This window comes from Thrips palmi, unplaced genomic scaffold, assembly GCF_012932325.1.
Source record: "Thrips palmi isolate BJ-2018 unplaced genomic scaffold, TpBJ-2018v1 HiC_scaffold_4, whole genome shotgun sequence".
Taxonomy (NCBI): Eukaryota; Metazoa; Arthropoda; class Insecta; order Thysanoptera; family Thripidae; genus Thrips; species Thrips palmi.
Genome location: NW_023144631.1, coordinates 3,158,001 through 3,183,044, shown reverse-complemented (window position 1 = coordinate 3,183,044; position 25,044 = coordinate 3,158,001). Strand labels below are relative to the sequence as shown.

Below are 25,044 nucleotides of genomic sequence, written 5' to 3'. Positions count from 1 at the left end.
CTCGTTAATTGGTTTGAGAGGAGAGTGACAAAGTCATCAGTCGCATAGTAATGATGTTTTATTTCATTCCCAGTACACTTTCAATCCTAGTTTCAAATTAATTGCCAGTAAAACCTATGAATCAGACAAGCCGCACTGACAAAAAACATTTCTTAAATATGCTACTGTAAAAAAAGTATATTTTATATCACAGCCAAAGACGACAGACATGCAAAAAACGCTTCATTCAAAGTTGGAATGAAGCAAATCTCACAGATTGGTGGAACAGAAATAGGGGAAAGGGGGTCGCAAAATTCCATGAATGTGTAGAACTTCTGCAGAGTTTGGCCCTCCTTCGTACATAGCATGCAGAAGCTATACATACTTCATTCTTATGTCAATTCAGAATTTCAGTTTGCTTCGCAGTCATACAGTAATAATGTTGCTAAAGTATTACACATAAATTGCATGTGGTAGGATACATTTCAAAATGCAGCCAACATATCAAAACAGGTTGTGACACAAATTAAAACAGAAATCAGAGATTTTTTTTTACATAAACCTGACTTGATCATGAATGAAATATGAAACACTTAGAGTGGTTAGTAAAAATTTGTAGTGAGAAAACTTGGTCAGAAAAAGTATGACAGCATTTAAAATGATTTGAAAATTACTTTACACACAACTACATCATCAAATAATCATAATAATATGTACATAGTGTTTACATTGGTATTCAGTAATAGTTATCAACAGAACAAAATCTAAAACACACAACACAAATTTACAGAAAGCCCACCTCATTTATCCCAAGAACTTCATTATGCTCTTGATCACATATCACATTCCAATAATTCATTTCAACAGCAAGAGCAAGTACTTCATAAAACATTCTAAAATAAAGCTCTGGAAAAGTGCATCAGAAACATTAGATATTGACTGCCAAGTTATTTATCACAGCACCACACCTACTACAAAACAACTATTTAAAGGGCACTCCAGAACTAAATTCATGAGAGACATTTTGTGCAAAAACTTTTATTTAAAACTAACCGTAGTTAAAACATCAAAGATGTGTCTCCTATTTAAACTATAACAGAAAGAAGCCCAAATGGGTGTACATACTTCACAGTTGTTTTTAAGCCAAGTTACAACCAATCAGAGGCAACCACCTAGTGACTTCTAGTCTTTGGATAAAAGGTACGCATTGCTTCAGGCTGATATTCTCAGTTTTAATTTATTGGCGTACACCCACATAGTTGATAGAATCTGTTTGGTTTCAATTTTCAAAACTATTTAACTTCTATATCACAAAACTACAGATGTCCAGTTGCAATCATGTGTGAAGTTGCAAATTTGTCTTCAGTAGCCCTCATATGGGTGGGTGTCATGCGCCCTATAAAGGAGGGAAAGAAAAGAGTTACAGGGTGTCAAAACATGGGTCAAGCACAAGGACAAACAAAGAGAGAAAAATGCACTCTCTATGCAAGACTCTTAAAATTTAAATGATACAGAAGACTTGAATACACATGTCCACTGACCTGCCAGGCCCCGAGGGCAGCCGAGGTCACTGCATGCTACCATATTTCCGGCTGGGAGACCAAACATTGCCTTCACCATCAACTCCAAAATCTCTATTGAGTGAGTTCACAACAGCTTCTCTCAATCGTTCTCTGAATGTTTTGTATTCCATGTCCCCTACACCATGGCCAAAATCAAAATCGGCAACTTCCACAGTAAATCTAGAAAGGTTTGAAAATACATAATTAGAGAGCAAACCTCATTACTACTTAAAAAAAAAACTACTAGTATAAAATTATAATCCAACAAACCTCTTGCGTCTTTGAACATAGTAGGCCACTCCAAACACAATCAGAATGACTGCAACTAAACTGCAGACGACAGGGACAACAATTACTGACAGCTGGGCATGCTTCTGGACTGTAAAAGGATTGAAACTATAAGTTATCAAAGAATACGAGACACGAATGGTCACAGCTAAATAAATGTGAGCTTGCCTTTGTACAATATAACACTGATAGGTTTCACCACTTTGGAAACATCATTGCTGATGATGACAACCACTGTGTAATTTGTATAAGAGAAATATCCAGAGATATTGAACTGACACATCTCAGTAATAGTAGCCACTTCAGGACACTCCTCATTGCCTAGAAATTGAAAAAGGAAAACATAGATAATGAATAACAGAAAAAAGAAAAGTGGGCAACAAATCACTCAACATGACAAAATGACTTACCAGTAACATTGTAATCTGCAGCTGCCTTATAATAGCAATAACTGAAGTTTCCAGAACCACGACACATGACTTGCAGATCAAGCAGATTATAGGGCTGCAACCAGTCTGTGCCTTTGAATGTTATATTTTGAATTGGAGCTGCATTTGAAACAAGAATAATATTTATCAACAATTTTGTAAAACTAAAAGAAGTTTACGGAAGACTATCTAAAAATAACTCCCACCTTTTACATTAATCTGGTGATGGAAATAACCATAAGTCATTTTGGGGTCAGGAGGAATTATTGAAGAATTCAGGCAAACATATGGAACGTGGATATGGGACAAATTCCTGGGAGCTTGTCCCGGGAGAATGCTCACTTCATTTGAATTGAGAGATGTATTGAGAATGCTTTTCGATGTTGAAGGAAGAGTTGTTGAAGAGGATGAAGTGACAACTGTGGTTGTGCTTGGGGCAGGAGTTGTTGTGGTGGTTGTGGTTGTAGTGGTGGTTGTAGTGCTGGTAGAAGTGGTAGTTGTTATGGGTTCAAATGATACAGCAACCAAGGCTTCAACACTGTGATTGACCCCAACAGTTCCATATGTGTAGTTAAAAGTGAAATCACTAGATTCCCCATAAAATGTACAATCTATAAACCTGAAAAGTAAAGAAAGAGGGAATGAGTAAACAGGTCCAATCATTCAAACAATTAAGACTGACATGCTCTTACCAATATGTTGTGACCTGAGTGGCATTCATCAAGTAATTCCTATCAGCTTCTGAAAGGACTATTTCATGTTCAACTTGAGTGGCATTTGACACAAAGTTATGCAAAATTGGCTTATCTTGAACAAGTTCCATCTTCCCATTCAAGAAACCTGTAGATGAGATAAAAATTAAAAAGTGAACAAAATGAGCAAGAAGGAAAGGAGAGCCTGAAGAAAAACATACCAGTTATATTAAATGATGTTCGCCTGCTCCCAATCTCCATCCAGAAGAGGTATTTGAATTCATCAACATCAACTTCAACCTCATATTCTCCAGGATAATATTTGTGTGGATAGCTAACATGCCACGCCGACTTGGGCTGATGTGTCTCATCCTAATATGGAACAAAATATGATTACAACTTAATAGGTACATTTGACAGTTAATTCAGACAAGACATTTATCTATTTACAGTCCATGTGTGCGGTGTGAGTGTGTTGTCTCTCCAGTTGAAACGAAATTTTCCTTCAGGGCGGCTTCCATCCGAAGCAAATAGCTCTGCTTGGAAGGTAATCGATCCTCCTTGAACGATTGGCCCATTTTGAGTTATCTCAACAACATAATTTCCCGCCACTGCAATGAGATACATTAAGAGCCCATTAATAACAGTAGGTCACAACGGCTTTAGACTGAAACATCTTCAAAATTATCTTCCTTTGTCCTTCCTTATCAAAAGCAAAGACTGGTCCCAGTAATACAGTGAACCATTCATTCATATTCAACAATCACTAACTTTCTGAAAATAAGACAATGACATAAGGCCAAACCCTTCTTGCAGAATAGAGTCTCCTCCTAGAGCAAACACGCCTATTCCACAAGTTTATGATCGCATAACCTCAACTAATAGATAAAATAAGCCAAATTTAATTCCCACAGTGAAATGTGAGCACCAACTTCAGATAAGACTAAAACTAAGGTAGAGATCCGAAGATTAGGACACAACAGAGTTATTAAACACTCATCAAGGGTCATAATATGATTTTTGAAAAGGATGGAAGAGTGGTACGGTGACAGATACTCACCCTCAAAAGCAAGGTGGCACAGAATCGCCGAGACCACAAGCGTAAACCTTGAGGATGACATAGGTGCTAAGCGATCTCTCGCATTACAGTCAATGAAGAGGATTAGACACGAATACAACACTTTTTACCCCAATTAAACGACATTCCCACTGCCGTCACGGACGGCGGACGCCTAAACAATAACAAAACATGGAGCAGAAAGGCTGTGCGATCGACTGTAGTTCCGTAAAGCGGCGGTAGAGGCGCTGCGTCTGCTTAGCTCAGCTGTTGGGGGATTTTGGGTTGGGATAACAAAGGGGCCGTGGCCGTGGGCTTAAAGCGGCCTTTAGTGTTTCCACAATTTCCATCAATTGTCTCAAACCCATCGCTGCGCTTCTCGTGCAGCCATTCCTGCGATCTCTGTAACATTCAGTCAGTGTCAACCATTTATTGAACAACGTAGCCTGAGCTTGCGACTCGAAATGGTGCTAACCTCTGAAACGCCGCCAGTGCCAGTTTGCGTTGTCAAAAACAGGGAATGAAAAAATAGTAGGACTCTCCTATTTAAGGTCTTAAAACATTTATAGTTTCGTGAAAGTTTGCAATATTTGCCGTTCTGCAGTGTTTCCAGGCTTTTAGATGAGTTGTCAGTACTGTCAGTATTTTATCTGGTACACATAAACTGGTGGGGATACCTTTGATTGCTTTGGTGTCTTTAGAAAAACCCTCACCACAATTACTAGTGAGAATTAATTTTGTTTTCCCCTTGTCTTTCTGTTGTAGGTTCTTTGCACAGTCATTGCTGAGCATAAATCTTCACAATGTCAGCAAAGGATAAGGACAATAAACCGCTGCGGCGGTTGAAGCAGTTTTTTGGAATTAAAGGAATTGGTACTCGCCTAATTCATTCTTCAGTCATATTTCTCAGTCCTATTAAAAAACTGAAGCTGACCTAAAAAGACTATTTTCTCATGTTTCAGCAACTTTAAAAAGTCGTCAGGATTTCATATTAGCTGCTGATGTGGAAGCTCAGCTGCGCAAAGACAATAATATGAACCAAAGGATAAGAGTCCTCAGAGATTTGTGTGAAGCTGTCAAGGAGAACAGTGTTGAATATGTAAGTCTTTACATACAATTACCTAAAGTCCTACTTTTCATCCTCTAATACTTCTGGTTTTCAGGGTGATATGGAGAAACTAAGGTTGCTAATTGAAGATTTATTTTACCCCGATACACCTCGTGAATATCGGCAACAAGGCTATGCTTTCTATCGGTGCCTCATTGCTGGTCAATATGATAGATTACATAAAATGAGATTACATATTTTTGACATAATCAGAAACAATGATAAAAACAATGATGTACAGGAAGATGTTGCTAGCAGGTTTGTTATTGGTGCTATATTTTATTTTGGTGTTTACAGTCATTTGAATATTGTTTGAATCTTTGGGTCTGTGCAGATTGGATTTGCTGAATGCATTGACAGACAATGGCAAAGTTATTGAACATCTTGAAGAAAAAATGGGTCACTTTTTATTATCTTGGATGCCATCTGTTGTATCTGCCAGCAAAACTGAAGAGTTTTTAGGTCTTCTGGTGAATGTTGTTAAATACAATGCTGCCTACATGGATGATGATGTCATCATGTTACTCGTGCAGTATGTACCCTCTGTGTCTGAAATATTTTCACCTAAGGTGTTTTTCTACGAACTTGTGTGAATGTATGTGTTACAATTACAATTTCGTTTTTCGCAGGCATGTGTGCTTTCTGTGTTGCTGGGTCTGCTCTAGAAATGTTGTGATGGGATGCCTTCAAGTGCTAGACACTGTGGTCCGATATTCAAATCTTCCTTCGGAGTCATTGCTAGATTTTGTTAGTGCCTTATGTCGTACTGTAAACATTGAAGCTTACTGTCAGGAAAGCTGGAAGGTATTGTACTATTCCATTGCACTATTCTTTGATCTTGTTGGCAATTTGCAAATTCTAAATATTTTCTTTGTAAATTCTCTTCTTTTTCTTTAGATAATGAGGAATCTTCTTGGTACTCACATGGGCCATGCAGCTCTTTACACAATGTGTAGCATTCTCCAGAATAAGGAATATCAGGGGGATTCTGGTCTCATGCGAGGAGCTGTCTTCTACATAAACATGGGTTTGTGGGGCAATAAACGAGTCCCCACATTAGTGTGCACAGAGACATCAGTTCTCCCATCATTACTCCAGGTACTTTCATGAATTATCCTCTTATTTGTCCTTATTTTCGTCATTTTTATCTTTTCCTTCTGTTTATATCTCATTTTTGAAATTTTTACTAAGGCTGCATCTGCTGGAAAGTCAGTAGTTGTGTATGAGGTCATGCTAAGTTGTCAGCGTCTGGTAAACAAATATGGTGTAGAGCTTCAGGATCCTGCTTGGGATTTGTTGCTCTCAATTCTTGAAGCTGTTGTGAAATACATAGGTGAGACTCGGTTCCACTGTATGAAATTCCAGAATATCTCATTATAACTGGCAAAAAATTATCTGGCTCTTTTTTTCTTTTCTTATCAAACTTTTCAGAGGCTGCAGAGGTGTCACCGCAACCATCTTCCTACAATACAGCACTAGTAGGCAAGCACTTACATGAAACCCTATGCACTGTAGAAACTTTATATGAACTTGGTCAGTTCCAAGGCTCTGCACGACGTGTGTTTGAATTGATTGAGAGGTGTTCCCCTCACAGACCTGTAAGTAGAACTTAAGTGGAGATTACTTTAATACTATTGTAATATTTATGTGTATTTAACGGTATGTATTTTCAGGAAAGCTCAGTAATGAGATTGGTAACATATCTTGCAAGTTCGGTTGAACCTACACGCCACAAATGGCTCGCAAAACTGCATGCACTTCTCGAAAAGTTTTTCCGATCTGAAACAAGAACAAACATTCGTGTCAAAGTGCTTCGTGTTCTTGACAAAGTCATTCAAACTAACAGGTATATTTGTGAAGAACAGTGCTGTATAAATGTGCATGTATTTCCATGGATTTAAGAGAAGTAAGAGGTCGATTTTGTGCTTGTTTTTAGAGCTGCCTATGAAGATGAACTGATTGAGCAAGCCGTTGTTCCATTCCTTGCTCATATTGATCAAGACCAAGATGTGGCAGTAAGGAACGCAGGTGCTGCCCTTCTCATAGATCTTTGTCTGCAGTGTGACACAAAAAGATGTCTTGAGCTTTTGGACATTTTGGAAAAGGTGAGCCAAGTACTGCCTATTACTAAGTAATTTTATAGGTTGGAGACTTTCTTTTTCTAATCTGTTTATAATCTTATTTTTCATGCACACAATAGCTTCTGAACCGTCCATTTGAAGCAGGAAATGACCTTGAAATAGCTGATACACTCACTGTTGCAAAAGGCGTTGTCCACATATTTGTTGCTAAAATGTATCAATTACCTTCAGCCCATGCTATTCACGCTTACAAAATACTTGTGAATCACCTGGATTCCTATTACCGGTCTCCTCCGGTATTAGAGAACCACTCCTCTATTCGTCATGTAGTAAGTCTAATCCTAAGTTTACCAACAATAACCTTCATACATTTTTGTGTATGTTGCCTCATGACGGAATGTTTTCCAGATCTTTGAATGCTTTCTGAGTATTCGGGCTAACTCTGCCTACCAACTGGGTTACCCTGGTGGAATGAAAGCGGAGCTGGGCAAGCCGCTGATTTTCAGCCCCTACCTTGGAGTGGATCACAAGCATGGTGAAAGGACGGGAGGAGCGTCCTCTCCGCCTCCGGTGAGCCCGGCCCCAACAGCCCATGTGCCATGCGTGTTCACAGCATTGTCCTTGACTCATGCCTGTAAGGCAGTCATCAGCGGACTGAAAAATGAGAGAGGTAATTACTTTCCTTATTTTTTGAATGTTGTTGTAAATTTTTCCTAGACTTAGTTTTAGTATGGTATTGAAATGACTTTGTTTTTACAGATTGGAAAGTTCTTCATCTTATTTTGACACAAGTGCCTGAAGTAATGAAAAATAAGGCATTGATCCTATCTCGTCATGCTAATGACATTGACCTGATGGCAGCATCCCTATGCTCCATAGTGAGCACAATGGTAAGAATTTTTGTATGTGCTTTTCTATTTTTCCCGTTGAGGACTGCTTAAATAAACTGTCTGATTTTTCTGTGTTGCAGCTAAATGACAGAAACTTGCCTGATTCACTCCGTAACACACCCGGTCAGAGATTCCAGAGATCTGAGTTCCTCAGCTTCCTGTACCCAGTTTTAGCATCTCTGGCTTCATATCATAATCATCTGGAGCCAAATTATCAACGCCGGCTTATATGCTCTCTTGAATGTGGTTGGTGCACTGTTTGTCATTTTTATGGAAAGTTTCTTTTTCATTCCAGGTTCCTCTTTTACTTTTACTAATACGGTAAATTCCAGGTCTTCAATCTCGATGTGCTGCTCAAGTTGTCTCAGCTTTAACTACATGTACACTGGAAATGAAAGATGCAATGTACAAACTGCTCCCTGAAGTCTTATTGAACCTCTCCAAAATATCAGACACAGTTACAATTGCTCTGCCTATTCTTTCATTCTTATCAAGTATGTCATCTATGTTAGTTGGTACAAATTGTTCTATACCTAAGATGCTCTATCTTTACCCTCAATTTTTCTTCTTGTTTTCTAGCATTGACCAGGCTTCCTAAAGTTTTTGCAAGTTTTGTTGGTGACCAGTACATGTCAGTGCTAGCCATCTCATTGCCTTACAGCAATCCATTTAAGTATAACCACTTCATTGTGTCTTTGGCTCATCATGTCATAGCAGTGTGGTTCTTGAAATGTAGGCTGCCATTCAGGAAGGACTTTGTCAAGTTTATCACCACGGTAAAAGAAATAATGAACTTGCAATTATCTAGCAATATTTAATAAAAATACATTATTTTTCTAATTTTCATTCCTTTTAATGATGGTTTAATCACTGCAGGGGTTGAAAGCAAATGTATCACGCATGCCATTAGATGAAGGACCAATGTTGAGGCAAGATCCTTTAAAGTTAGATCTCTTGAATGAGGATTCATCCAGTAGAAAACGAAGTTCATCTTTGACTGAACAGGTAATGATAGAGCTTTCAAAAAATGTCTCTTACTTTCATGACATGAATAACATTTTTTGTATCCTTGATTCTTGTCTTTAGGGAAGTCGAAGGCGCACAACTGGATCGAGATTGGATACTCGCCAGCTGGATTTAAAACCAGCTGATGAATCACTTACATTATTTCACATGGAGCTTACTGAAACTTGTATTGATTTAATGGCCAGATATACATTCTCAACATGTGCGGCTATGCCTAAAAGGTTATTTTCAATATCATTATTACTGTAGCTTCGAGTAAGTGAAAAATCTACCTTTATGGAGTGACATTACTGTTTTCATGTCCTAGATTGCCAGCAGTGCAGAGTCTACTCAGTGGCGGCCAGTCGATGACGTGGCTCGTTGGTAACAGACTGATTACTGTTACCACAAGTGGTTGCAACCAGAAGGTGAAGCGTGATGGGCTGTGCGATAAATGCCTCTCATCATGTCGTGTTGAATCTGGTAAAATTTTTGTTGAATCATATAGCGCAAACTATGCCCTTCTTCTAGGCTTTCTTTACAGTTGTTTCTTGTATTTTCTGAGTGGGTAATTTTTGTTTCTATTCCAAGATCCTGCTACCCCCACGGAAAGTTCAACCAATGACTTGTCGGGCAGCAGTTCCACAAGGGCTGACCAACAAGGCAAAGCTTCTCTTCAGCGAAGTAATAGTGTTGATGTAAGTTGTCATTGAAACTACACTTTTGAACCGAAGCCTGATATTTGTCTCTCTAATTAAATTTTCTGCATGTAGGTCACAGCAACTTTGAGCCGAGATGAAAAGTCCTCAGGAAGTGCGGCAGCTTCCTCATCTGCGGGCGGCTCAATCCGCAACTTGCCTCTTCTTGTTCAGGTTCCACAAGGCAGCTCAAATAACTTGGCACCTAATGTTAACTCTCCTACTGATGAGCAGAGGAGACTTTCTGGTTCTCTTGAAACTATGGACACAGAATCAAGTAAACTGGACCAGCTAATTCAAGGTATGGAAACCAATAAATTTTCCTCTAGGACTCAAATAAGAAACATACTACAGTAACTGTTTTATCCTTTCTCCTTTAAAAAAAATCGAACAGGGGTTGAACGCATTGAGCTACAGGACAAATTGCAGTGTGCTTGTTGGTGCAATGGTTGGGCTGAAATATATGTTCGCAGACCCACAGGTATTTCTATTCATTCCATAGATTGTTTCTGTCTCTTTATTTTATCTTGTTTTGACCATGTTTGAATTGTCTTACATTGACTTTGCTTTCTAGGTGATATGTCATGGGTCATGAGAATTCAGAACCAAAATAGTTCTTTGGATATGTCAGATGTACCAACAATATTTTTGCCTTCATTAATTAAACGTGATAGTTCTGGAGCTGCCTTTCTGGGTCAGCCTGACAAAATTGGAATAGATGTAAGTTTTTGTTGGACAATTTTAGCCTCTTTTTAAAATAAAGCTATTATGACTATAATTTGCTTTTATCTACATTTTAGGAATCAGCTATGCCTCCCACTGATGAAAACCCTAGCAGTAATGTGCCAACAACCCAGCCTGTCTTGTCAGAACCTGTGAACATCCCAGCTTCCCCTGTGCGCAGAAGCCCATCTAGACAGAGTTCTCGAGATAGCTTAGATGAAGAAGAGGAAGAGGAGGGAGACCCAGAGACTGAGATAGATGGCATGTTTTTACTTTGTGCCTTTATATATAGAATTTAAATTTAAGTCAAAATGTGAATGTGTTTTTTTAATTTTTTAACAGATGGCAGTGGGCGTGCAAGAAACCCAGTACGCAGGTCTAATTCAAGTCCAGAAATGAGTGCTGGATGGAGAAATCCGTTTTTGTCATCTTCTGCAGCTGATAGAGAGAAAATGGAAAAAATGACTAAACCATCATATTCTAAGGATTTGAGGTTTGTTGTGTGCTTCAGCTGGCTTCAAACTTTTGATCTGTCACATTTTACATTTTAATTGTAATGATTCATGATCCTCTAGGGCCAATTGTGAAGCTATACCTGAGGAGATTGCTGGATTAGGAACCACTCCACCATCCACCTCTCCCATCGTCCCTCGCTTCCCAATCAATGAAGCGAGTCAGAAAACTTTACCTCAGACAAGTGCAGTGACTATTTCAGACAATGATGTCCGATCTTCTCCAGTTCCAATTGGCTCTCAATTGACAGTATGTACCCTAATGCATCTTGTGTAGCAAATATTTCCTTTTGTTTTGACTTCTTGTAAAAGTTGTGCTCTTCTCCACAGATTGCTTCCAATGTTTCTTCTAATGCCTTGACTGTTATATCAAACCCGACTACTGTGTCATCACCATTGGTAAACTCTTCGAAAGCTGAGGCCTCATCACAGCCTGCTAGCGCGGCTGGCGCGGGTGGAATTCATTCAACTCCACCCCTTCTTCTCCCTTCGACCCTGGCCACAAAGCCCCCCTTATCTCCGACACAAACACGACATGCCAATGACCCTGAATCAAAATCTAAAACTGCTAACACAGCTAGCCCAGGCGTTGCTGCCAAGGAGAAAGTTTTGACAAGTGGCAGGTTGTCTAGCGGAAGTGGCAGCAGTAGTGTTGGAGGAAGTACTTCAAGCCTGGACAGTAAAGCAAATACTGATCAATTGCAGTTGCAGCTAGACAGACGCGTTCAACAAACATCTGCTCCAGCTTCACCAACTACTTCTCATGCTCATCATCTGAGTGCAAGTGCTGAAAGGGTAAATTTTCTTTGTGGCTGTTTAATATGGTCTTTATGTTTCCTTATGGCGTTTGAATGATAATGAGAACCCCTTTTATTTTGCGCAGATAAATCGGGATGATGGTAGTCTGCGACAGGATCCAGCTGCTTTGCCACCCTTGTCATTTAAAAGAGATAGGGGGCACACTATCTCCGTAATGAGTCCAGTACGGAAGCCTAAGCTTGATTTAGATGCAAAACGTAATAAAGCAAATGCAAACTCCCCAAGAACAAAAGAGAATTCACAGCGTTCAAGTGTCAATCCAAAGTATGATTTGAACCTAAACCATTTGTTATTTTACATGAAAACCTCATTTAATATTGACTTTTTTTCCCAGTTTGATTTTCCTTCAGCTGTTTCACTCATCTTACTTTGGCAACACAACGGAGAAACCTCTTCTTGTTTCAAATAGTGCTATGCTTCAACGATCTATCAAAGTGCTGGATCTCACTCCTCCTTATGAAACTCATCAGGTATTACTTCTGTAACTTTCACTTTAAAGAAAAAAATAATGGACAACTTACACTTACTTTTGCTATCTTTGGTGGCTAACAAACCTTGTGTTTTAAAAATAATTCAGGTTGGTGTGTTGTATGTAAGCAGTGGTCAAGTCAACAATGAACAGGAAATCTTAAGAAATACAACTGGGTCCCTAAGATACACTGAATTTTTACAAGTAAGATCATGTGTTCTAAAACTAATGCCTAACATGTTTTCTGTTGTTGATTTTTAGTTTAATTGATAAACAAAAATTCTAATGCTGACTCTTTCCATACTATGTACAGAGATTAGGGTCTCTTATCAGCTTGGAAGACCCTGACCCTCATCTATTTCTTGGTGGTCTGGACCCAAATATAGATGGCAAATTTGCTTACTTTTGGCAGGACGATGTGACACAAGTGAGTTTCATTATTCTCATGCGGAGTTTACTAATGACAGGTGATCAGAAGTGTTTAATTGAAATGAGTGAAATTTGCAGGTGTTATTTCATGTTGCTACTCTGATGCCTACCAAGGACAAAGATCCTTCATGTAATGACAAGAAGCGTCACATTGGAAACAATTATGTTACAATAGTTTTCAATGAAAGTGGTGAAGACTTCAGTATACAAACTATTAAGGTAAATATATTGCTTTCATATACATATTAATCATAACTGAAGCTATGCTCCTTGTGTAATATATTAAGACTATACTTTTAATAAATCAAATTTTCAGGGTCAGTTTAGCTACGCATGTGTAGAAATTCAGCCCCTGGACCATGGATCAAATCAAGTAACTTTGCGAACTCGAGATGAGCTGGCTGAGTTAGGTTTGACTGGTGAACCTAGAGTTGTATCAGATTTAAATCTTGGAATTCTTGCCAGGCAACTTGCTCTTCATGCTAATGTAAGTTTTCTTCCCCAAGTTTCCTTTCTTGAAACAGTGAAACTACATTGCTTAATCTTCATTTATTTTTATTCAGCTTGCATCTAAAAGTCTTCGAGGAAAGTGTAGTGGCAATATCTATGCCTCCAACTGGCTAGAAAGACTCCGGGCTATCAAAAGAATGCGAGCAAAGATTCTTCAAAATCTTTCAGATGAAAACAGTGGCTCAGCCAACCCAACTAATGGTACCAGCTCATCTGTTGAATCGAGCAGCCGCGTACACCGTACTCTGCCCGATGATTTTACTGACTACACATAGACATAATCTATCAAACAACTCGCTTTAATATTTTTGTATGATCTGCAAGTTCCCTTGAATATGATGAATGATTTATCTTTCTTTTGCTGCCCTTCTAGTCACAATGGTATTGTTCCCTTGAACTTAGGTTGAACCTGAAATTATGTACCCTCACACACATGATATTGGTGTATATTCATATGTATAGTATATGTAAATTTTATTCAAATCAGAGCTACTGATACTTGTTATTAATTTGCTTTTTGTAGATTATTGTTATTAACTATGTGATCATCTATGTACAAAACATGCTGTTTTCATTTGTTAAAACTTATTGTGGAGTGTTTGTCTCGGTGAGACCTTAAAATTGGCTAGAAACAACCCCTGTTAGTAAAACCCATGGAACTCTATTTATTAATCTAAACTTGAATTATGCCATGCCTCTATTTGCAAGCAAGATATCTCATGGGCATAAATATTATAAAAGACTGATAATTGAAGCCTTTCTGAAATCATATAGAAAAGGCAGTTATTGACTTTTGCTGTGATTTGTCCCATTCTCCCCTTTACAATGAACCAATTGGAGTAAAGCTTAGATATTATTGGAGAGTATGCTTCCACCAAACCTATCGCCTAGATATCACAAAACATGAATTTTTTTTAACAAAGAATGTCTCTGATTATGGGCAAAATCTATTTTTGTTTTGTTGGATGGACTTTGTGAGTAGTATTATTTACCTGTTAATGTTAAAATGTCAAATTTCACATTATATCTCCTTTATAGCATGGAAAGTAAGATAAAATTTCAACGCACCATGTTTAGGAAGCCAAATAAATACATGTTCAATACATGAATATTGTACGTAGGCCTTGCGGGGATGGTGTTTCGTATGCTCCTAATACTTTTCCAGTTTCCTTTTTCAAATAGGTTTTTGGCAGGAATTTGTTATATTTATGTAAATACTACTGTGATGCTGCAGCTCAGCTACGTTACAGGAAATGTGATTTTAGAACCTCTCCCTCAAGGATGGCGTTGCTAGTAAATTTACTACTCCTTCAAAAATTTATGTAAGCGTGAATTTATAGTAGAATGCTGAATGGAGATAAGTGTGCTTCATGGCCTTTTTGAACAAAGCTCAAGGAATTCGATGAGGTATAATTCCTCTAAACAGAGTAGGAGATCTCATTCATGTGTGTAAATGTGTGTCTGGTTTATGTTGTATGTGTTCATTGTAATTATTATTTACTTTACTATTGATATGAGATGTAATCATTGAGCCAATTCAATTTACCAAGGTCCAGCATACAATGTTTTATTCACATTCTTTTTTTCAATAAAATCATTTATTGAAATGGAGTGTCATGTCATTCAAAAATCTGTTTGCTCTTCATCCAGCACTCCTTTTTGGTTCAAGACCTGCTTAGCGATGATGATGAGCCCTATGTCGTGACAAAGAAAAGTGACTTACCAACACCCCGAGAGCGAAGCAGCAAAGTAGCAGCAAAGTGCAGGGCCGAGTGCGCCAAGTGAGATGAGCTGCAGGCGGGAATGAGGAGTGGGGGGAGCCCAGCTGATGGCCGGCCGCCGGCCAGGCCCGGCGGGAGGGAAGCGGGAAGGGGGCAGATGTGATGTAGTGGGGAGGGGAGGGGAAGTAAACAAAACAGAGTTGGTGGCTAGAACGGAATGCCAAGCTCAACTTCAGTAGTGGTTGGGTGCGCTTCAGCGGCAGTAGTGAGTTGGAAAGATTGCGAAGCCCAAATCCGCCTAGCCTGATAAGGCGGCCGGGCCGTGTGCTTTAAAGTGCGCGCCGCGGCGAGTCAATCAGTAAATCGCACCCAACTTTCGATCCGAAGACAGAAGACGAAGGCGCCTACCTGCTTGGCGCGGCTTGGAGCTGTCACATCGACCGGCACCCGCATTTTGCCAACACTCGGTAGCCGTTTCCACGAGTTGTGTGTTGCAGACTGACGCCTTTGGTAAGCGCTCTTGTTCCCCATGGTTTTCGCGCACACTGATACAGTGGAGTGGACGCCAGCCTCGAACGAGTGTTTGGCAGACAAGGAAATCACGTTTCCGGCCTTGTAATCATGTTCTCCTTTCACGAGTAATCGCGTTCTCCTTTCTTGAAAGAAGTTGACGTGCATGACTTAGAAGGGACTCTGAGGCCACTGCGCGTGCGGCAACAGTCACACTGACTTGTCCAGAGAGCCCAGAGTCACACAAACACACTCAAGCACAGCATCTCACAGCGTCAGCGCCGCATTCCCTCTGCGCTGTGCGGCTGTTGCGGCTGCTGCTGGCGATGCAGGTGATGCAGATGCAGCACGGTCCCCTCTGGTCCCATGCATGCGTGCCCACGTTGCCGCACTTCTCGCTTCCAGAGAGTTCCCGGACGTTCCCGGCCGGCGCGCGCAGGGCCGCGCAGGGCCGCGCAGGGGCGGTCAAGGGAAGTGGAGGGGGCAGGGAAGGGCCAGGCTGGACACAAGACGACACACTCAGCCACGAGCGACTGTCTCTGTCGCACTCAGGGGCACTCCGCAAGAGTGCGAGAGAGACAGCGCAAATAATGACGGTCAGCACACACCGGAAGGTTTCCGGAGCGGCCGTGTTTAGGCCCCGCCGAGGTCAGTGTCGTTGGCATTCGAATCGCACTTGAGGTTTTACTCGAGCTGTGCGGGTCCTCCTTGGACGGTGGCCAGCAGCCAATCCCCCCCCCCCCTTTTCCCTCTCAGAGGAGGAGAGCCGTGGGACCGCGGCGGCGTCGCCGTTTCACACCTTTCCGTTTTTCGCGCGTCGCCGTGGCGGCTGATTACTTTTCTATTTTCATTCGAATCAACAACGGCGATCGCGACTAACGAGCGATGTGCGTGCGAGTGTGAGTGAGAGAGAGAGGGCGCGCGGGCTGGAGGCGTGGTCCACGCGTGGTCCGGGCACAGCATCGCGGCATCGCGCCCGGCGTGGCGGTCTCGGTTTCTGATTCGGCAATGTTTACCGCGGCGGTCAACGACCTGCCAAGACTCGCGAAAGCTTTCCAAGACGAAGCCGAAGCTGACGCTCCGCTCGCTGCACCACCTCGTTGGTTAGATACCCGCCCACCCCCTTTCTCGCCGCTCTGTCCCAGTCACACTCATGGGGCGGCCCGTAGGGGTGCGAGGGAGTCAGAGCGACGCGGCAAGCCTTCCCTTTTCCCGCCGCCGCCGGCGGTCCGCGCGCTTTCCCGCGGGAACGTGACAACAACTTACTCGCACGGCGACGGCGGGGTGGATTTGGCACGGCCGGCGGGCATAAATAGTAGCGGTGCCGGTACCGGGTGTACCCGCCCTGCCCTGCCGCTGCCTGCCACGGCGGGCTTGGTGGGCGGCCAGGCGGCGAGCCCGCGTCGGCCCGCTTCATCGGCCAGCTCGTGCAGCTCGTGCAGACGGCGTGCACGGCGTCGTGGCCGAGGGCGGCGGCACGGCGGCACACGGGAATGCGCGCATCTGCAGGCTGATTCCGAACCCCGGGCAGCGCTCTCGCACTCTCCTTAGGGGTCGCGACAGAGATAGCGCGGTGAGCCACTCAATCCGCAGCGACGGAGACACAAGTCCTACCGCTAGGCCAAGGCTAGGCCGCGCCCGCGTGGACTGTGCCCCGTCCATCGGGCTCGCCCAAATCTAGCGCTCTTTGGTTTGAAAGAAGAGCCAGCCCACGTCGCCTGGTCTTTGGTCTAGCAGACGACCCGAGCCGACCCGTGGCCGAGTCCCGAGGGCTGCAGGCTGAATCCGAGAGTCGTTTTCATCGCTCTGTCTCTCCCGCACTCATGGGGCGTCCCGTCTAGGTGCGAGAGAGACAGAGCGACGAAATCGACTCTCGGAATCAGTGTGCCGGCCCCGTGTGAAAGTGAGCCGTGCACTGTATCGCCGTATCGCTACACTGTACGCGGCGCGACGCGGCGTGGGTGCGAGCAGCGCAGCGCAGCGCAGCACCTCAAGCTCAAGGCCGAGGACCTTCATCCCGGCGTACTGCCGTACGAGTCATACTACGGCGTCAGATCGCCACTCGGCGAGCACGTGGAGTGGCCGTGGAGCGTGGGGCGGCGGGGCGGCGGCGGGGCGGCCCGTGCACTATCGGCGTCTGTAGACTCGTTCCGAACGGCGGCGTTTCGTTGGTCGTTCCCTCTCGCACTCATGGGCTGTCCCATTCAAGTGCAAGAGGGACAGAGAGAGCCTGCAGAGCGCTCGCTAGAGTGGCAATGCGATACGACCGTCTGTGCCGGCTGCTCTCTGTCTGCGCTGGGGAACGCCCACTGAAGCACCCAGGCTGCCCTGGATGTTCTCGCCCGCGCGCGTGAACTGCGAACGGGTCGTTCCGCGCAAAATGCAGGTCCCACCGAGATTTGAACTCGGATCGCTGGATTCAGAGTCCAGAGTGCTAACCATTACACCATGGAACCGCTGTCGTGGGTGGGTGGTCCGGGGAAGTACACGTGCTTGGCGCGAGGAGGGCTCCCCCACCATTCGCGCGCACCCCCGCGCCGGCGTCGCGTCCCAACCCGCCCCGCCCCGCCCTGCCCCGCTGCGCACGACCGCGAGGCGACGCGGTGCAACCGCAGCACGCCGCGCCGTGTGGGACTTGACGGTCTTGACACTTGGAGCGGCAGCGTCGCATTTGCGCGCCATTGTGCGCCAAGTGTAATTTGGGGTAGTTAGCTCGCTGCCGGGCCCCGGGCAGCACTGGCACTGCACTGCTCAGTCGGGGACACTGCACGCGTTTCAACTTGAACGCCCGATTTGCTCTGTTGCAGGACGCGGCTAGAATGCTGTTCGCACGGACCGCCCGCGGGCTAGTCGCCGGCCCCGCCTCGTCCACGGAGGCCTCCTCGCCGCTGGTGCCGCTGGCGCTGGTCCTGTGCCGCGGGAAGGCTACGGCCGCGCAGCCCCGGCCCCGGCACGAGCAGGACGAGGACGTCGCCGGCCAGAGGGCGGCGGGGACGGCCGCCCGCGCCTCGTCGCAGTACGAGGACCTGCTCGCCCAGCTGCAGGAGCGCGAGGTCCGCATCCCCGTGCCGTGGGGCCACATCGCCGGTGAGGACGCCGAGAAGGGCTTGGGGCTGGCCGGCCTTGCAGGCCTTGGCCAGCACACTGACTCCTAGAGATTCTGTCTCTCTCGCGCCTGTGCGGCACGCCCCATGAGTGCGAGAGAGACAGAGCGACGAAAACGTTCCTCGGAATCAGCCGGCAGACCAACCATGGCAGTGCCCTTAAACAGGCTGAAAGCCTCGGCTAGCGCCAGCGACGCCCACCACGCCACTCCCCGCCTGCTACTGCCTGCTACTGCCTGCTACTGCCACAGTTACAGTGCCCTGAATGACCCGGCCGTCCGTCGTCCTCGTCCGCGCGCAGGACAGCCGTCCTGCTGCAGGCTGACTCCGAACAGCGGCCTGGTCGTCGCTCTGTCTCCCTCGCACTCGCGGGTAATGTGGAGGGGTGCGAGAGAGACAGAGCACGGCATCGCTCGTGCTCGAGCAGCGGCAGCACAGCGCGCCCAGCCCAGCCCGGCCCGGCCCGGCAGGGCCATCAGCATGATGGGCGTGACAGCAGCTGATTCAAAGTCCCGTTCCCTTCCCTTCCCTGCCAGTCTGGAGCAGTCTCAAGCCCCGGCCGGGCCACTCAAGCACATGTCCGTCCGGGCCGAGGTCCAGCAGCCCAGCTGCCCAGCAGCACAGGAATGGCCCGGCTCGCCCAGGCCTCGGCCAGCCCGGCGGTGGCGGTGCTTGAGCCTAGGGACCCTTCTTTCTGCTCACGTCCAGCTCCCCTCTCTCTCCCCTTTGTAGCGCTGCCCGGCTTTCCCTCTGACTCTGACCTAAAGTCATTAGGGATTGCCTTTAAAACGTGGCTGTGCCATGTTGGCGGGGCGAGGCGGGGCGAGGCGGGGCGGGGCGGAGGCGGGTGCGGCACCGAGACATGGCCGCGGCTACGACGCCGACCGCCGGGCCGGGCCGGGCCGGGCCGGGGCTGCTCGCCTGATCCGCTTGTTCCGCCCGCGAAGGGCGGCGGGCTGGTTCTGAAAAGCGCTTTCGTCGCTCTCTCTTTCTCTCTCTCTCTCTCTCTCTCCTCTCTCTCTCTCTCTCTCTCTCTCTCTGTCTCTCTCTCTGTCTCTCTCGCGCGCTCGTAGGGCGTTCCGCTGCGGTACGAGAGACGGGGCGACGGAGCGCTGCGCGAGATGAAACTGCAGCAGAAGGACTGCGGCCAGGCAATCCTTTCCTTCCTTTCCGCCCCGGAATACGCAAACACTGTAATGGCACGGTGGGGATTATACGCGCTGCTTGGCCGCGCGGTGAAGTGGGCGTCGCGGAACGGAGCGCCATCTGCCAAATTAAATATTGATTGAATGAAGGAATGAATGAACGAATGGCTTCATGAATGCACGAATGACGTCCCGGCGGCGTATTCCAGGCCACGCGCGCCGCGCTATTTCCGAAGTGTCGACAAACAGCGCGGGAGGGATGCCGTACTGCCGTCTGCCATTTGCCGTGTTACGCAATATTTGGACGCTATGCAGCGCGGGAGATCGCTTTCGCACGGGGCGCCACCATTCGGTTACATCAGAGGCGCGAACACAAACAGTGAGCGACAACTAGCCCGCCCCGCGCGTCTCGTGTTTTGGTGTCTTTTGCCGTCGCCCGCCCACGCAGCACGCGCAGCACGCGGCCGACCGGCCGACCCTCATTTAGTGTCTATTTCTTCCTTCCCCGCGGAAGCACGGCGGAGATGAGGAGCCAGGGCCGGTGCGAAAACAAGCCCACAGTGGGCCAGCAGAAGACCGGCGCCGGCGTCCAAAACTCCAGACGCGTTTTGAGCTCTAGAGTCGCTGACTCGAACTGAACGCGTGACCCCACCAATGGATTCCCCGTTCGGAGAGCAATCCATTGGTGGGGTCACGCGTACGATTCGAGTCCCATTTAGCGACTCAAGAGTTTTGGCCGCCAGCGTGGGTCTTCAGGCCCACTGTAAAGCCGTGGGGCCAGAATGTCCACAAACTGCACGGGCTGGCTCCCGTTGTCATTGCCATGGGTGCCTCACCGCCCCTCCCCTCTCCCCCCTCCCCTCCCGTCCCGCGGCCAGTAACATCGCAGCGCGCCGTGCAGGAAATTAGTAATTGTTTCTTCTTATCGCCGCGTGGCGCTGCGCATGGGTAATGAATGGCGTGGCGGCGTCGGCCTTTGTGGCCTTTCTCCGATCGGCACGCCGCGGCCGCGTGGCGACAAGCGTGGCGAGCGCGCCGATACCAACCTTTTCGCGCGGACCGTTGAACCTTTGAACCGCTGCGGGCTCATTCCGAGAGTCGTCTTCGTCGCTCTGTCTCCCTCGCACTCGTGGGGCGTCCCGTATGGGTACGAGAGAGACGGAGCGACGGAAACGACTCTCGGAATCTGTCTACTGGTTTTCGAGCGGCGCGGCTGTCCGCGGCGCCGCATCATCGGGGCCAGCAACTGTCCAAACAGTTTTCGGGTGTGGCAGCAGCGGCGGCAGCCGTGGCGGATCGCCGAGCGCGACCTTTGGCAGAGGCCGCCGTCGTGGGAGCAGCGGCGCGCGGCGGCCGTGTTCGCGGGTGGCGATCTACGCCGTCATCTGCTTATTCCTTGGTCGCAATTAATCTCTGTCCGGACAGCGCGCTCCATCGCGCCGTCTCTCTCGCACTCGCGGAGGTCCCCGGCGTGGGGGCGCTAGAGCGGCCGAGCGACGAAGCACTGTTCGGAATCGGTGACTCGGCCGAGGAAGCCGATGGCGCGGCGATGAGGCCGCGGAAGCAGGGCGGAATGAAGCTCGGTGAACTTTTGGCGGCCTCTTTCGGAAATCTAGATCGCTGTGCAGGTCCAAGAGGTCCGACACCACGGTACGGGTGGGTGACTATGGTGACTGCGGTGCCGCCGGCCAACCCTCGTCGCTCTGTCTCTCTCGCTCCCGGGACGCCCCGTGAGTGCGAGAGAGACGGAGCGTTGAGAGCAGTGCTCGGTATCAGCCCGCTGCGCTGCTTGCGCTGCTCTGGAGGTAATCCTCCGGGGCCGGGGGTTGGCTGAGGGAGGGCGTCCTTGTCTTTGTCGGCGGCACGTCCAGGCTCGGCCGTCGGCGTCGGGGTGCGTTGTGGGCTGCGGCCGCTGCGCGGTCTTCGCAGTCTGCGTGGGAGGCGTGGGCGTTTTCAAGCCGCTTAGCCATGAGCCATGCAGGGCCAGGGAGGTGTTTTAGTATGTAGCTGGATTAGCCGGTCTGGCGCGCAGGACGCTTCGCACTTTACACGCCCCCGCATACCCGCAGCACGCAGGCCGCCAGCCGAGCCGCCAGCCGAGCCGCCAGCGCCACTGCCCGGGGACGTCGGCGTCGGCGACCGTGAACTGGACCGTGAAATCTGGAATTTTTGTTCGGCCGGGCTTTTTATTATTAGCGAGCCCGGGGCGCTCAGAGCTGGTGCAAGGCGCGCTGCAGTGCGGTGGCTGCGGGCAGTGCTGGCTGCACTCATTTGGTATGCAGGCGCCGAGCCACCGCGGCGACGGGGAAAAAGTCATCGGCGGCGGTCCAGCCGCCCAGCCGCGCCGCGCCGAGCCACCGTCCTTGACTTTGACCTTCCAGTGGCTGTGGCGCCGGCCAGTGAGCGACGCCGCCCGGCGCCTAGCCCGCGAGGTGGTCGTCGTGTGCATCGGCGCGACGCGAGAGGCGCGAGAGGCGCGAGCGAGAGAGCCGAGGCGACGCACTGGCCGCGCGGCTTGTATGGCTTTGTGACGTCACCACCAAGGTCAAGCCAATCAAGCTCATCCCGGCCGCCCTCGCCGAGGCCCAGCCCGAGGCCCAGCCTATGGCAACGCGACACCAGGCCGCGCCCGTCGCCCTGCGTCGCCCTGCGTCGCCCTGCCCGTCCTTTGCAGCGTTGCCGTCCCCGCGCCGCAGTCCGATGGGCTGGAATAAAACACGAGTAGCTGGTACTGGAACCCGACCCGAACTCTCTGATTGCAGGCAAGTGGTGGGGCCGCACCGACCGGCGCCCCCTGGTGGCGCTGCACGGCTGGGGCGACAACGCCGGCTCCTTTGAGCGCCTGGCCGGCTCGCTCCGCGGCGTGCCCGTGCTGGCCCTGGACCTGCCCGGCCACGGCCTCTCCTCCCGGGTGCCCCGCGGCGTGGCCCCCGCGGACCGCGGTCTCTTGCTGACCACCCTGAGGCGCGTGCAGCGCGCGCTGGGCCTCACCACCGTGTCCCTGGTCGGCCACTCTCTCGGGGACGCCGTCGCCCTCATCTACGCCGCCACCTACCCCACCGACGTGGACATGTAAGGCACTCTCCGCGGCCAGTGCAGCCGCTTTGTTGAGGTTTGCCCGCCGAGTGATTCCGTAGTCTCTCTCGCACTCATGGGGCGTTCCGCTTCGATGCGGGAGCGGCGCGCCGCGGCGCACGTTGAGCTGCCTACCCTCCCGGCGCTGCATCTCGCCGCGCGGCGGCGCGACCGCCTGTCCGCCTGCCCGCCGCCACTAGCCTCTTGTATGTCGTTATCGGAGTCGGGCCTAGGGCCTACGTGGAGCGGCGGGTCGTCGGTGGTGCACGCCCCACGCCTACGCCCCACGCCCCCGAGGCAGCGGTCCGTCGCTCTCTCTCTCTCTCGCCCCGTACGGAGCGCCCTATGAGTGCGAGAGAGAGAGACGCCTCCCACTCGGATTCAGTCCACTGTGACGCAAGGCCGTTTCGCTCTCTGACGCGGTGCTCTGTCCTCCCCCGCTCCACAGGTACGTCAGCCTGGACACGCTGGTGCCCGCCCCTGCGGACGCCGACGCCGAGCTGAAGGCGAGCGGCCCCCTGGTGGACGAGCTACTGGACGCGGAGGAGAGGATGGGGAAGGCGTCCAACGACGTGCCCCGCGCGCAGCTCCTCGACGACCTGCTGGCCGGCCGCGGGGGCTCGCTGAACCGGCACGCAGCGGAGGTGAGTTACTGCGCTGCTGCGTTACTGCGGCGGCAAGGCGAATCGTAAATCCGGAAAATCGTAAATCCGGAATCGGTCGCCGCCGCGCCGCGCCGCACAGGGTGGCGAGTAGTGGCTCTGTCTCTCTCGCACTCATGGGGGGTTTCGTCGGGCGCGAGAGAGACAGAGCGACGGGAGCGCTGTGTGGAATGAGCCGGCTGGACGCGACGGCGAGGGCTAATGGGACGCCTGTTGCAGACGCTGCTGCGCCGCGGCGCCGAGGGCTCTGGCGCCTCGATGCAGGCCACGGTGGACCCGCGGGTGATGCGCGCGCCCCTGCTGCCCGCCGCGCTGGCCCTGGCGTGCGCGCGGAGTGTGCGCTGCCCCGCGCTCGCCGTGCTGCCCCAGTGGCGGGGCCCGCGCGCCCTCTCCGCCGACGAGGAGCTTCGGGAGCGCTTCCTCGCCGACCTGCGCATGGCGTCCAAGACCGTGACCACGGTGACCGTCAACGGCACGCACCACGTGCACCTCAACAGCCCCGAGGTGGTGGTGCCCGCCCTCAACGAGTTCCTGGACCAGCACCGCCAGGCCGACGCCAAGGACCACAGCGTGCAGCTCGCGTCCTTCTTCGTCTGAACCCCCTCTGCGCCCTGCGCCCTGCACCGCCAGCAGGCTGATTCCGAGCACTGTTTGTCACTCTGTCTCTCTCGTACCCTTGTGGTACGCCCCATGAGTGCGAGAGAGACAGAGCGACGAAAGCAGAGCTCGGAATTAGTCTGCAGAGGCTGACAAAATGGACGTGTGTGGAGATTTTTCTTTTTATTTCGTGTGTATGAGGCGGGCGCTGCGTCTGCATGGAAAGTTTTCCTCTTTCGAAGGGGAGGGGATGAGGAAGGTCGGCCGGGAGGGATCAGTGTTTAAGGGGTTTGTCGTTGGGCTGGAGTGATGCTGTGATACTTTTAGTTTCTTTCTTTTCTGCGGCCTTGGCTGCCGCGTGTCTGACTGTGAGGTCGTGCGACAAACTCTCTGTACCAAATTCTTTTTTTTTCTCTGGCGCCTTTTCAGTCGTTGTCGCAGAGCCAACAGACAACAGAGTCTATTTAGTTTATCTTATAAGCCTGTTAAGGATACCTATATGTACGTAAACAACACCTCATACATATTCTCAGAATTCTGTGAATGTAGTCGTATAAGTGCGTTATTATTTGTGATGAAAGTGGATTGTGATAATTGACTGACGTGGCTATGCAAATGAATGTTAAGTCAACTGCACAAACTGCAGATGCGAAAATGTGTAAGATAATCGAGGTTTTTTTAAAATGCTTTTTTTAACTTGCAAGCGTGAACAGTGTGCACTCCTGATTTCTATTATGATTTCAATAATGTAAATAGTCTTGTTTTGTTTGCAGTCGGTCGCCATATTTCTGGCCTAAGATGCTATTATTTTTTTTTTTAAACATTTGGTAAGGCATGTGTGTACATATACGTAAACTAATCGTGTTGTGTCTTTTAATTATAGACGATTACCGTCGCTGTCTCTGACTTTATTCTATTTACAAGATCCTAGATCCTAGACCGGCGACACTACCGCGCGCCGTTGGGCTCGCCGGCGCCGA

General features: G+C 48.7%; 3 protein-coding genes and 1 non-coding gene across 5 annotated transcripts; 2 read left to right on the top strand and 2 right to left on the bottom strand.

Annotated features, from left to right (window-relative positions):
- Positions 1–157: 157 nt before the first annotated feature.
- On the bottom strand, positions 158–4,221 carry LOC117649121. Its single transcript, XM_034391575.1, has 10 exons — positions 4,010–4,221; positions 3,400–3,560; positions 3,171–3,321; positions 2,950–3,097; positions 2,464–2,876; positions 2,240–2,377; positions 1,998–2,150; positions 1,812–1,920; positions 1,521–1,721; positions 158–1,375 (listed from the first exon to the last, which is right to left on the bottom strand). Exons 1-9 carry the CDS (start codon positions 4,068–4,070, stop codon positions 1,547–1,549), a joined length of 1,509 nt encoding a protein of 502 aa, XP_034247466.1. The 5' UTR covers positions 4,071–4,221; the 3' UTR covers positions 158–1,375; positions 1,521–1,546.
- A 40-nt stretch (positions 4,222–4,261) lies between these two features.
- On the top strand, positions 4,262–14,762 carry LOC117649120 (tuberin). Of its 2 annotated transcripts, none has more exons than XM_034391573.1 (35): positions 4,262–4,420; positions 4,772–4,879; positions 4,969–5,105; positions 5,170–5,372; positions 5,449–5,646; positions 5,744–5,918; positions 6,012–6,212; positions 6,306–6,447; positions 6,546–6,712; positions 6,788–6,960; positions 7,051–7,219; positions 7,315–7,524; positions 7,604–7,865; positions 7,955–8,085; positions 8,166–8,331; positions 8,418–8,579; positions 8,665–8,861; positions 8,962–9,090; positions 9,172–9,332; positions 9,419–9,573; positions 9,682–9,788; positions 9,864–10,089; positions 10,183–10,269; positions 10,363–10,508; positions 10,589–10,772; positions 10,854–11,004; positions 11,087–11,273; positions 11,354–11,818; positions 11,907–12,106; positions 12,177–12,312; positions 12,420–12,515; positions 12,625–12,738; positions 12,819–12,959; positions 13,057–13,227; positions 13,304–14,762. In XM_034391573.1, exons 2-35 carry the CDS (start codon positions 4,810–4,812, stop codon positions 13,523–13,525), a joined length of 5,841 nt encoding a protein of 1,946 aa, XP_034247464.1. In that variant the 5' UTR covers positions 4,262–4,420; positions 4,772–4,809; the 3' UTR covers positions 13,526–14,762. The 2 variants fall into 2 exon arrangements, with proteins under 2 accessions (XP_034247464.1, XP_034247465.1); XM_034391574.1 differs by having other exon boundaries at positions 4,274–4,673.
- A 366-nt stretch (positions 14,763–15,128) lies between these two features.
- Positions 15,129–24,970, top strand: LOC117649722 (probable serine hydrolase). The gene is made up of 5 exons (XM_034392704.1): positions 15,129–15,481; positions 18,289–18,568; positions 22,493–22,802; positions 23,254–23,449; positions 23,687–24,970. Exons 2-5 carry the CDS (start codon positions 18,301–18,303, stop codon positions 24,062–24,064), a joined length of 1,152 nt encoding a protein of 383 aa, XP_034248595.1. The 5' UTR covers positions 15,129–15,481; positions 18,289–18,300; the 3' UTR covers positions 24,065–24,970.
- Trnaq-cug lies at positions 17,866–17,937 on the bottom strand. The gene has a single exon. It is a non-coding gene; the product is annotated as a tRNA-Gln (tRNA).
- Positions 24,971–25,044: the final 74 nt, after the last annotated feature.

Coding starts and splice junctions, on each gene's coding strand:
- LOC117649722 (XM_034392704.1), top strand. CDS start 18,301: ATGCTGTTCGCACGGACCGCCCGCGGGCTAGTCGCCGGCCCCGCCTCG. Junction 18,569..22,492: donor GCCGTGGGGCCACATCGCCG/GTGAGGACGCCG, acceptor CTCTGATTGCAG/GCAAGTGGTGGGGCCGCACC. Junction 22,803..23,253: donor TACCCCACCGACGTGGACAT/GTAAGGCACTCT, acceptor CCCGCTCCACAG/GTACGTCAGCCTGGACACGC.
- LOC117649120 (XM_034391573.1), top strand. CDS start 4,810: ATGTCAGCAAAGGATAAGGACAATAAACCGCTGCGGCGGTTGAAGCAG. Junction 6,713..6,787: donor GGTGTTCCCCTCACAGACCT/GTAAGTAGAACT, acceptor ATGTATTTTCAG/GAAAGCTCAGTAATGAGATT. Junction 12,516..12,624: donor GATACACTGAATTTTTACAA/GTAAGATCATGT, acceptor TACTATGTACAG/AGATTAGGGTCTCTTATCAG.
- LOC117649121 (XM_034391575.1), bottom strand. CDS start 4,070: ATGTCATCCTCAAGGTTTACGCTTGTGGTCTCGGCGATTCTGTGCCAC. Junction 3,322..3,399: donor TCACACCGCACACATGGACT/GTAAATAGATAA, acceptor GTTCCATATTAG/GATGAGACACATCAGCCCAA. Junction 2,378..2,463: donor TCACCAGATTAATGTAAAAG/GTGGGAGTTATT, acceptor TTTCAAATGCAG/CTCCAATTCAAAATATAACA.